General features: G+C 46.1%; 1 protein-coding gene across 1 annotated transcript in view; it reads right to left on the bottom strand.

The window, feature by feature from the left end:
- Positions 1-12,890, bottom strand: part of aars2 (alanyl-tRNA synthetase 2, mitochondrial (putative)) — a 57,956-nt gene that overhangs the window by 40,221 nt on the left and 4,845 nt on the right. The window contains exons 2-3 of the mRNA XM_072550496.1: positions 4,006-4,194; positions 1,579-1,724 (exon numbers count right to left, since the gene is read on the bottom strand). Of these exons, the coding sequence (XP_072406597.1) occupies positions 1,579-1,724; positions 4,006-4,194 (335 nt within the window). The remainder of the gene's footprint in view (positions 1-1,578; positions 1,725-4,005; positions 4,195-12,890) is intronic.

Genomic DNA, 12,890 nt, shown 5'->3' with positions numbered 1-12,890 from the left:
TTAAAAGTGATCTCACCTTATTGAACTCTGCCGAGAACAGTCCTGGCCTGGTGGGAGCCCAGGCACCATCTCCAAATGACTGACCTTCCGCCCTCTCTCTCTTCCCTCCCCCCCACTCTTTCCCCGGAGTTCTACACAGGAGTGTATCCTAAACCCCCTTAACCAGCTAATCTCTCCAACATTGTCCTGTACAGGGCAACGGTGGAACTTGTCAAAACATTGCAGTAAAAAGTGTGTGTGCATGTGTGCGTGCTATTTGGAGACTCACCTCCCAAAAGGCAGCGGCAGCAGCAGTTGTAGTCTTGTTGGTGTCCTGTCCAGCTGTCCTGGGGGGGCAGTGTGGACAAGGTTGGGGGAGGGGGAGGCGGACAGGGGTGGTGTTGGACGCGGTTGGGGGGCTGGCGGGGATGAGGGCTATGTTGGATGGTGGGTGGGGATGGAGGCGGTGCTGGACGGGGTTGGGGGCGATGTTGGACAGGGTTGGGGTGGACAGGTGGGAATGGGGGAAATGTTGGAGGCAGGGATGGGGCAGTGTTGGACAGGGGTGGGGGGCAGGCGAGGATGAGGATGGTATTAGAGGGCGGGTGGGGATGGGAATGGTGTTGGACAGGTTTGGGGCGAGGACAGCATTGGATGGTGTTGGGGGGCAGGGGCAGTGTTGGACGGGTGGGGGGGGGGGGGCGGGGGATGCTGGACGAGTTGGCGTGTGGGGGGCAGTGCTGGGCGGGCAGGCAGTATTGGATGCGTTGGGGACACGTGGGAGGTGGTGTCGTATGGGTCGGGAGCAGGCGGGGGCTCGCGCACAGTGTACTGTGTGTCTCCTGAACAGGGAGCGGACCTAACAGAAAACTCTGAGCCCCAGAGGAAAGGCATTGAATCATTTAACTGAATAATCAATTATCCGAATGGAACGGAATAGAGGCATAGTGGCTGGCATATCAGAATATTTCAGAACACTCAGGATACCGTACTCCTACTAGCAAAAAAAAATTCTAAAGGAAGGACCCACCATTTGTTGTTAACTAAAATAGTTAGGGCAAGCATCAAACTTCAGGAAAAAGCATATAACTGCATATATAAAATTCTAACAGGACTGGACAGTGTAAATACAGGAAGGATATTCCTGTGACTGGTAAGTACAGAAACAGGAGACACTGTAAAGATTTGAAGTTGGTCATTTGAGACTGGGATGAGAAGAAATATCTTCACCGAGAGCACGGTGAGCTGTGGATTCTCTAGGTCAAGGCCAAACAGTGAACGTTTTCAAAGTTTTTAGGGTTAAAAGGATCAGAGGACATGGGGAGAAAGCAGGATAAGCGTACTGGGTTGAGTGATCAGCTGTGATCATATTGAATAGAGGGAGCAGCACTGAAGAGATGAATGGCCCACTCCTATTTTCTATGTTTAATGGTTTATGTTGGAAGTTCAGCCAAAAAAGCGTTAGAATAGTTGAAGACGTTAATGGTCTCATGGTTGAAGGTTTCAGATATGCCAATGAAGTGGCCACCAGTGAGACTTTTCTCCCTCCCTATGCTGAAATTCTATAGCACTGCAAAGAGACTCTTCACACAATCTCACCCAATGCTCAGCCAAATCTCTTTGGTCTCCTCGTCAGCTGTCAAGCCCAATGCTGGGTCTCCCCCAAAAAAGGTCACGTAGAGGCGGTCCTGCGGGATACCATACACCTCAGTCAGCAACTCCCAGGCCATTCTGCAAGCTTCCTCCTGCCAAAAACACATCCACAGAGCAAATAACTCCTCTATGAATATTAAGCGATGTCTCCTTCTCCCTGCCTGCCAGGAACTGAGCAAAATTAAACCATGCATTCCCTCTCCAGGGCCTGAGATTAAACTCTAGCCATAAGCTCACATGCCTTCATTACAGTCCAGATCCAAACACAGACAAAAAAAAGAGTAAATGCCTTTGACATAAAGGCAACATTTGAATGACGGTAGCACCAAAGACCTCAAACAAAACTAGACTCTAATAGGCATTGTGAAAACGTGTCTGCTGATTGGGAGTCATACCTTGTGCAAAGTAAGGTGGCTGTGGTTCTTGCAGATCAATCATTTCAGCTTCAAGACATCCCTGCAGAAGTTTTTCAGCCTTATTCCTGATGAAGGGTTCTTGCCTAAATCGTTGATTTTCCTGCTCCTTGGGTGCTGCCTGACCTGCTGCACTTTTCCACCTGCACTCGACTCTGATCTCCAGCATCTGTAGTTATTACTTTCTCCTAAATGTTTTTCACATCTGAAGCCCAACCATCTTTAGTGACATCAATGACCTTCCCTCCATCAGAAAGTGAAAACTGAGGATATTTAGTTTGAGCAGTATGACCTGGCAAACATTGAGGTTTGGAACAACAGTGGAAGCAACATTTACACCAAGTAATTGCAAGGCAATGACCGTCTGCAACGAGAGAATCTAAACATCTCTTCCTGACATTTAATGGCATTACCATTGCTGAATCCCTACTATTAATATCCTGAAAATTATCACGGGCTAAAAACTGAACAGGACTTGCCAAATCAATACCGTAGCCAAAAGAGGTCAGAGGCTAGGAACCTTGTTGTGATTGACTCACCTCCAGACTCCCCAAAGCCTGACCAACACATACAAGGCACAAGTTAGGAGTATGAGGGAATACTCCCAATTTGCCATGAGGACTGCCACTCTGACAACACTCGAGAAGCTTAACACCATCCAGGACAAAGCAACCTGCTTGACTGACAACCACAAACATCCACTCCTTCCATCACAACACACTGTAGCAGCAACGTGTACCATCTACAAAGTGTACTGCAGAAATTTATCAAAGCTCCTTAGACAGAACTTTCCAAATCAATGACTGTTATCATCTCAAAGGACAAGGGTAGCAGATACACAGGAACACCACCACCTGCAAGTCCCCCATCAAGTCACAACATAGACTTGGAAATTTGTCACTGTGCATTCAATGTTGTTGAGTCAAATCCCACCTACAGCAGTGAGACTTTATTTACACCGTTTTTTGTTTCATTACCATTCACAGAATGTGCAGCAGCATTTATTGTCCCTCCTCTAATTGCTTCTTGATCGGAATAGCTTGCTGGGGCCATTTCAGAGCCCGTTTAAGAATAAATCAGATTGCATAGGTCTGGAATCACATAATAGCCTGACCACGTAAGGATTTCTTTCCATAAAGGACATTACTGAACAAAATGGGTTTCTCTAACAATGGTTACTTGGTTACCATTAGCTTTTGAATTACAGATTTTTATTCAAATCAAATTTTATCACCTGCATTGGTGGGATTCGAACCCACATCCTTCGAACCTTAGTCTGCATCAGCTCACCACCATGTTCTCAAAGGCATCCAGGAAGGATGTTGTGAAACTTGAAAAGGTGCAGAAAAGAGTTACAAGGTTGTTGCCAGAGTTGTAGGGTTTGATCTACAGGAAGAGGCTAAATAGGTTGAGACTATTTTCCCTGGAGCATCGGAGAGGTGACCTTATAGAGGTTTATAAAATCATGAGGGGCATGGATAAGATAAATAGACAAAGTCTTTTCCCTGGGGTGGGGGAGTCCAAAACTAGAGGGCATAGGTTTAAGGTGAGAGGGGAAAAGTTTTAAAAAGACTAAAGGGGCAAGTTTTTCATACAGAGGGTGATGCGTGTATGGAATGAGCTGCCAGAGGTGGTTGCGGAAGCAGATACAATTAGTGCATTTAAAAGGCATCTGGATGGGTATACGAATAGGAAGGTTTAGAGGGTTATGGGCCAAATGCTTGTAAATGGGGCTAGATTAATTTAGGATATCTGGTCAGCAAAGAAGAGTTGGACTGAAGGGTCTGTTTTTGTGTTGTACATCTCTATAACACTATAATTAGGGATGAGCAATAAATGGAAGCCACAATTAAATCTACATCCCAGGAATGCTTTTTTTAAAATACCCAATTCAAACTCTCTTCTGCTCCTTTATCCCATCTTGAAAATGCGCTCGCTCACCCCATCGTGTTTCCCTCACCTTGAAGTAGTCTCCGAAAGACCAGTTGCCTAACATCTCGAAGAAGGTGTGGTGATAGAGATCTCGGCCGACATCCTCCAGGTCGTTGTGTTTGCCGCCAGCACGCACACACTTCTGGCTATTAACGACACGCTGGTACTGAGCCATGGGAGATCGAGGATCCACTGTGCCCAGGAGGATGGGCTTAAACTACGGAGAGAGAAAGAGATAGAGAGAGATCAAAACATTTAGAATAATGGGAATACAGGTTCAGGCAGTTGAATGTTCCTTCTGCAGAATGTGAGAGGTAAGCGTCACCATTAGTGTCCCCGCTGACTGCATCTGTGGGAAGTGCACCCGACTCCAGTTCCTTGAAAACCGTGCCAGGGAACTGGAGCTGGAGCTAGATGAACTTAGGATCATTCGGAAGGTGAAGGGGGTTATTGAGAGTTACAGGGAGGTAGTCACACGTCAGGAACAAGAAGAATGTAGATGGGTTAGAAAGGGAACCAGCAGACAGTGCAGGGATCCCCTGTGGCTATTCCCCTCAATAACAAGTATAATTTTTTTTTGGATACTGTTGTGGGGGGGAAAAACGACTTACCAGGAGTAAGCAAGGGGCACAGGTCTCTGGCACAGAGTCTGTCCCTGTTGCTCACAGGGGAAGGGGGAAGAGGAGCAGAACATTAGTCATTGGGGATTCCATATTTAGGGGTACAGATAGGACGTTCTGTGGGAACAAGAGACTCACTGTTGGTATGTTGCCTCCAGGTGCCAGGGTTCATATGTCTCTGATTGTATTTTCAGGATCCTTGACGGGGACGGGGAGCAGCCCCAAGTCATGGTCCACATAGGCACCAATGTCATAGGTCGATAGAAAGATAGGGATTTAAGGGAGAAATTTAAGGAGCTAGGGTGGAAGCTTAGAGCTAAAACAAACAGTCATCATCTCTGGTTTGTTGCCCATGCCATGTGCTAGCGAGGCAAGGAAGAGAGAGACAGAGAGGAGTTGAACATGTGACTACAGGGATGGTGCGTTTTAGATAATTGGGGCTCTTTCTAGGATAGGTGTGACCTCTACAAACAGGATAGTCTTCACCTGAACCAGAGGGGTTGCAGTATCCTGGAGGGGGGAAATTTGTGAATGCTCTTCGGGAGAGTTTAAACTAATTCAGCAGGGGGATGAGAATATCAATTGTAGTTCCAGTATACGGGAGGTTGAGAACAGCGAGGTCAGAAATAAGGTTTCAAGGTCGCAAGAGGGCACTGGCAAGCAAGAAGTTAGTCTGTAGTGTGTCTACTTCAACACCAGGAGCATCCGGAATAAGGTCGGTGAACTTGCAGCATGGGTCGGTACCTGGGATTTCAATGTTGTGGCCATTTCGGAGATAATAATAGAACAGGGACAGGAATGGTTGTTGCAGATTCCGGGATTTAGATGTTTAAGAAAGAAAAGATAAGATGGCAAAAAGAGGGGGAAGGAGGGACGCATTGTTAATCAAGGACAGTATTACAGATGCAGAAAGGACATTTCAGGACTCGTCTACTGAGGTAATATGGGCTGAGGTTAGAAACAGGAAAGGAAAGGTACCCCTTTTGGGAGTTTTCTGTAGGCCTCCAAATAGTTCCAGAGATGTAGAGGATAGGATAGCAAAGATGATTCTCAATGGGAACAAGAGTGACAAGGTAGTTATGGAGGACTTCAACTTTCCAAATACTGACTAGGAATACTATAGTTCAAGTACTTTAGATGGGTCAGTTTTTGTCCAATGTGTGCAGACGGTTTCCTGACACAGTGTGTAGACAGGCCAACAAGGGGCGAGGCTATATTGGATTTGGTCCTGGGTAATGAACCTGGCCAGGTGTTAGATTTGGAGGCAGGTGACCACAATTTGGTTATGTTTACTTTAGTGATGGAAAGGGAGGGCAAGAGTTGCAGGGAAAGGCAATTATGATGCAATTAGGCAAGATTTAGGATGCCTAGGAAGGAAACTACAGGGGATGGACACAATTGAAATGTGGAGCTTATTCAAGGAACAGCTACTGTGTGTCTTTGATAAGTCAGGCAGGGAGGAAGTTGTTGATCAAGGGAGCCATGGTTTACTAAAGAAGTTAAAGCTCTTGTCAAGAGGAAGGAGGCGGCTTATGTTAGGTTGAGATATGAAGGCTCAGTTTGGGCACTTGAGAGTTAGAGGTTAGCCTGAAAGACGTAAAGAGGGAGCTAAAAGAGCCAGGAGGACACATGAGAAATCATTTGTGGATAGGATCAAGGAAAACCTCAAGACTTTCTATAGGTATATCAGGAGTAAAAAGAGTGACTAGAATAAGATTAGGGCCAATGAAGGATAGTAGTGGGAAGTTGTGCGTGGAGTCAAAGAAGATTGGGGAAACGCTAAATGAATTTTTTTTTCAGTATTCACACTGGAAAAATGTTGGCGAGGAGGATACGGAGATACAGGCTACAAGACTAGATGGGATTGAGGTTCACAAGGAGGTGGTGTTAGCAATTCTGGAAAGTGTGAAAATAGATCAGTCCCCTGAGCCAGGTGGAATTTATTGTAGGATTCTCTGGGAAGCCAGGGAGAAGACTGCAGAGCCTTTGCCTTTGATCTTTATGTCATCATTGTCTACAGGAATAGTGCCAGAGACAGGAGAATAGCAAAAGTTGTTCTCTTGCTCAAGAAGGGAAGTAGACACAACCTTGATAATTATAGACCAGCTAGCCTTACTTCAGTCGTGGGTGAAATGTTCGACAAGGTTATAAGAGATAGGATTTATAATCATCGAGCAAGGAATAAGTTGAATAGGGATAGCCAACATTGTTTTAGGAAGGGTAGGTTGTGCCTCACAAACCTTATTGAGTTCTCCGAGAAGGAGAAAGCGCTAAATCAATTTTTTTAATATCAGTATTCACACTGGAAAAAGACAATGTTGTCGAGGATACTGAGATATAGGCCATCAAACAGTTGGATGAGGGTAAAGCAGTTAATGTGGTGTATATGAATTTCAGTAAAGTGTTTGATAAGGTTCCCCACGGTAGGCACAATATATGGAGGAATGGGATTGAGGGTGATTTAGCGGTTTGGATAAGAAATTGGCTTTCTGAAAGAAGACAGAGGGTGGTGATTGTTGGGAAATGTTTATCCTGGAGGTCAGTTGCTAGTGGTGTACTACAAGGATCTGTTTTGGGGCCACTGCTATTTGTCATTTTTATAAATGTCAATGATGATGGTATAAAAAGATAGGTTAGTATATTTTCAGATAACATGAGTGCCATTGGAGTTGTGGATAGTGCTGAAGGATGTTGTAGGTCACAGAGGGACATAGATAAGCTGCAGAGCTCAGTGGCAGCAAGTGGAGATTAATGCGGAAAAGTGAGAGGTGATTCACTTTAGGAGGAGTAATAGGAATGCAGAGTACTGGTTTAGTGGTAAGATTCTTGGTAGTGTTGATGAAGAGAGAGATCTTGGGTGTCCAGGTACATGGATCCCTGAAAGATGCCACCCAGTTTGACAGGATTATTAAGAAGGCATACAGTGCATTTGCTTTTATTAGTAGAGGGATTGAGTTTCAAGCCATGAAGTTATGCTGCAGTTCTACAAAACTCTGGTGTTGCCGCACTTGGAGTATTATGTACAGTTTTGGTCACCGCATTATAGGAAGGATGTAGAAGCTTTGGAAAGGGTTCAGAGGAGATTTACTAGAATGTTGCCTGGTATGGAGGAAAGGTATTAAGAGGAAAGGCTGAGAGACTTCAGGCTGTTTTAGTTAGAGAGAAGGTTGAGAGGTGACTTGAGACATGAGATAATTAGAGGGTTAGATAGGGTGGACAACGAGAGCTTTTTCCACAGATGGTGATGGCTAGCACATGGGGACATAACTTTAAAGTGAGGTATGATAGATATAGGACAGATGTCAGAGGTAGTTTCTTTCCTCAGTAGTAGGGGGGTGGAATAGCCTGCCTGGAACAATAGTAGACTCGCCAACTTTAAGGGCATCTCCGGGACACCCGCACCAATCAGCCCCACCACCCCGTGGCTGAACATTTCAACTCCCCCTCCCGCTCCCACTCTGCCAAGGACATGCAGGTCCTGGGCCTCCTTCACTGCCGCTCCCTCACCACCCAATGCCTGGAGGAAGAACGCATCATCTTCCGCCTCAGAACACTTCAAACCCAGGGCATCAATGTGGACTTCACCAGTTTTCTCATTTCCCCTCCCCGCACCTTACCCCAGTTCCAACCTGCCAGCTTAGCACTGTCCTCATGACCTGTCTTACCTGCCAATCTCCCTTCCCACCTATCCGCTCTACCCTCCTCTCCGACCTATCACCTGCATTCACCTACTGTACTCTTAGCTACCTTCTCCCCAGCCCCACCCCTCTCCCATTTATCTCTCCACCCCGGACGCTCCCTACCTCATTCCTGATGAAGGGCTTTTGCCAGAAATGTCGATTTTCCTGCACCTCAGGTGCTGCCTGACCTGCTGTGCTTTTCAGCACCACGCTAATCTAGACTATTATCAGGTCAGCCTTGATCTCATTGAATAGCGGAAGACTAGATGGGCTGAATGGCCTACTTCTGCTTCTATGTCCTGTTAACAAACAGAATAAATAAAAGGGAAGCAGAGGATGTAACATATTTGGATTTTCAGAAGGTGTTTGACAAGGTATCATACATTAGGCTTCTCACAAGATAACAGAACAATGTGTTGGTGAGATAGTACCATGGATCGATGATGAGCTAACTAGGACACACGGAATTAGAGGTTAGGAAGGGAGTTAGGAGGCATTTTCAGGGTAGCAACCTGTAACTAGTGCTATGCCATTGAGTTCAATGGTGGGGCCATAATTATTGACAATAGAAATTAATAACTCTTATGAGGGAAGTTAAATGTACTTTGGCCAAATTTGCAGTTAACACAAAAATAGGTCAGAGGCAAATGGTGAATCATGGGTTTATAGCACAGAAAAAGGCCATTCAGTCCATCTATTCTACACCAGTCAAAAATTACCACCTAAATATTCTAATCCCACTTTCCAGCACTTGGCTCACAAACGTGTATTGCAAGTGAAGAGTCTGCAGAAGGATACAGACTGGTTAAGGGAAAGGGCAAAAATTTTCCAGATGAAATAGAACATGGGAGATGTGAGGTTACACACTGACAGGAAGAATAATGCAGCTGAATATTATTTAAGTGGAGAAAGATTGCAGACAGCTACAGAACAGAGAAATTTGGGACTTCTCATCCATGAATGACAAAAAGCTAGCATCCAAGTTCAGTAGATAATATGGAAGGTAAATGGAATGTTGGCGTTTGTTTCAAAGGGAATGAAATATAAAAGTAGGAACTTTTCATAAAACCAAACAAGCTCCAAGGCACTAATCAGAACATGGTTGGAATACTGTGAAGAGTCTTGGGCCCGTTATCTAAGCAAATATATCAGCATTGGAGACAGTCCAGAGAAGGTTCACAAGACTGAGATCATGTATGGAGGGACTGTCTTATGAGAAGTGGTTACATAGGTTCGGCCTGTACTCATTGGAATTTAGAAAAATGAAAGGTGTTATCAAAACATGCAAGATTCTTGGGGGTATAATAAAATAAAGATTTGGAAGTCTGAAACATACAAAAACAGAAACTGCTGGAGAAACTCAGGTCTGGCAGCACCTGTGGAGAGAAGAGTTAATATTTTGACACGTTAACTCACTACTGGATCTGGGTGCTACTGATTGGGCCAGCATTTTATTGTCGAGAGTGTGGTGCTGGAAAAGTACAGCAGGTCAGGCAGCATCCGAGAAGCAGGGGAATCAACGTTTCAAGCATAAGTCTTTCATCAGGAATGAGGCTTATGGGTTGGGGTTGGGGTTGGGGTTGGGTTGGGTTGGCGGGGGGGGGCGCAGGGGAAGGTAGCTGAGAATGCAATAGGTAGATGAAGGTGAGGGAAGAAGGCGATAGGTTGGAGGAGAGGAGGACGAAGCGGATAGATGGGAAAGGTGATGGACAGGTCAGGAGGGTGGTGCTGAGTTAGTGACTTGGGATAATGTGGGGGGAGGAGAAATGAGGAAACTGTTGAAATCTACATTGATCCAATGTGGTTGTGGGTCCCAAGGCGGAATATGAGGCATTCTTCCTCCAGGTGTCAGGTGGCAAAGGTTTGGCGATGGATGAAGCCCAGGACCTGCATGTGCTTGACAGAGTGGGAGGGGGAGTTGAAGTCTTCAGTCATGGGGCAGTGGGGATGGTTGGCGCAGGTGTCCTAGAGATAGTTCTCTGAAACGATCCACAAGTCGGAATCCTGCCTCCCCAATGGAGAGGAGACCACATCGGGTGCAACGGATACAGTAGATGACATTGATGGGGGTACAGGTACATTTCTGTCAGATGTGGAAGGTTACTTTGGGGCCTTGGATGCAGGTGAGGGGTGGGGTATGGGCTGGTGGGAGGCGTGGTCCTGACGAGGGAGTCGAGGAGGGAATGGTCCCTCCAGAACGCTGATAGGCGTAGGGAAATATATCTCTGGTGGTGTGGCCTGTTTGCAGGTGGCGGAGGATGATGCGATAGAAGGTGAGGACCGGGGGGTTCCGTTGGGAAGGGTGGGGTTCAAGGGCAGTGGTGCGGAAAGTGGAGGAGATGCGCTGGGGGGCATCGTCAATCATGTGGGAAGGGAAATTGCGATTTCCCTACTTGCAGATTGTTTCAGAGAACATCTCTGGGACACCTGCACCAACTAACCCCACTGCCCCGTTGCTGAACACTTCAACTCCCCCTCGCACTCAGTCAAGGACATGTAGGTCCTGGGCCTCCTCCATCGTCAAACCCTTACCGACCGACGCCCGGAGGAAGAACGCCTCAAATTCAGCTTTGGGACTCTGCAACCACATGGGATCAATATAGATTTCAACAGTTTCCTCATTCCTCTTCCCCCCCCCCCCACATGATCTAAGCCTCCAATTTGGCACTGCCCTCCTGACCTGTCCATCACCTTTCCCATTTATACGCTCCACCCTCCTCTCCAACCTATCACCTTCAACTACCTATTGCATTCTCAGCTACCTTCCCCTTCTTTCGCCCCCCCCCCCCCCACCAAACCTACTCCCCTCCCATTAATCTCTCAGCTGCCCCCCCCCAGGCCCACAAGCCTCATTCCTGATGAAGGGCTTATGCCCAAAATGTCAATTCTTCTGCGCCTCAGATGCTGCCTAGCTGCTGTGCTTTTCCAGCAACACACTCTCAACTCTGAGCTCTAGCCTCTGCAGTCCTCACTTTCTCCTAGCATTTTATTGTCCATCCCTAGTTGCCCCAGGAAGGTGGTGGTGAGCTACCTTCTTGAACCACTACAGTCCAGGTGCGGTAGGTAGACCCACAATGCCACCAGGGAGAGGGATCCAGGATATTGACTCAGCAACACTGAAGGAACAGCAATATTTCCAAATCAGGATGGTGAGTGGCTTGGAGAGGAACTTGCAGGTTATGATGTCCCCATGTATCTGCTGCCCTTTTTCCTTCTACACAGGGTTGATATGGAGAGGTTGTTTTCCCTTGTGGGAGAGTCTGCAGCCAGACTCCCTAATCTCTGAACAAAGGATCACTTATTAAGAGATGGAATTAGGTTGAGGAGTTTCTTCTCTCATAGGAGTGAATCTGTGAAATTCTTTACGGCAGAGGGCTTTCAAGGCTGGGTCATTGAGTATATGGAGGCTGAGATAGATCTCCTTCTACCTCTACAACCCCCATGCTGCTCCCACGTTTGCTCTCCCCCACCCCAGCCACTGATTCTCACTTTCACCCTGCTCCTATCTCTCCTTCTTGCAAATTTGCAGAGGGGTTGTGTTGCATTGTTAGTAAATGAAATTAAATCGACAGCAAGAAGTAACATAAGGTGGGAGGCATAGAATCGGTGCAGGCAGAGCTGAGGAATTGCACAGGTAAACTGACCCTATTGGGAGTTACATACAAGTCACCAAGTAGTAGTCAGGATGTGGTGCAGAAAATAAAACACAAGATAGAAAAGGCATGTAAGAAAAGCACCATTAAATAATCATGGAGAACTGCAATATTCAGGTGGATTAGGAAAACCAGCTTGTTAGTGGTTTCCATGAAAAAGTATTTGTGGAATGTCCATGAGATGGTTTTATTTTGGAGCAGCCAGTGAGCCCAATACGGAGCAGGCAATTATGAGCTTTAATGATGTGTAAGAAGACAGATTTAATTAGGGAGCTTAAGGTGAAGGAACTCCAACAGAGCAGTGACTATAATATGATAGAATTCATCCTGCAGTTTGAGGAGGAAGCTGGAATCAGCTGGAACAGTCTTATAATTGAGTAAAGGTAACGATAAAGACATGAGGGAGGAGCTGACCAGAGTTGATTCGAAGGGGAGCCGAGCACAGAAGACAGCGGAGCAGCAATGGCTGGAGTTTCTGGGGATGATTTGGGAGGCACAACAGAAATTCATTCCAAAAAAGAAACATATAATGGGAGGGCATGGCACCATGGCTGACGAGAGAAGTCAAGGATAGCATCAAATCAATAAATAAAGAATACAATGTGGTGAAGAGTAGAGGGTAGTCAGTGGATTGGGAAGCCTTTAAAGACTAGCACAGGACAACTAAAAAAACAATATGATGGGAGAAGATGAAATATGAGGGTAAGTAAGCTAGTAATGTGGAAGAAGATTGCAAGGGTTTTTTAAAGATATGTAAAAGTTGAGAAAGAAGCAAGAGTGGGCATTGTACTGCTGGAAAATGAGGCCGGAGGATAGTAACGGCAAACAAACAAATGGTGGAAGACCTGAACCAAGAGAGACAGAGAGCGAGTGAGTGAGTGTGAGCGAGAGAGCCTGCAGAGTTATTGCCTTTGCTGTTTTGAATTCATGTATCGCTGGACATCGGAGTATGTCTGGGAA

This window comes from Chiloscyllium punctatum, chromosome 3 (genome assembly GCF_047496795.1).
Source record: "Chiloscyllium punctatum isolate Juve2018m chromosome 3, sChiPun1.3, whole genome shotgun sequence".
NCBI lineage: Eukaryota > Metazoa > Chordata > Chondrichthyes > Orectolobiformes > Hemiscylliidae > Chiloscyllium > Chiloscyllium punctatum.
This window is presented reverse-complemented; position numbering and strand designations above follow the sequence as displayed.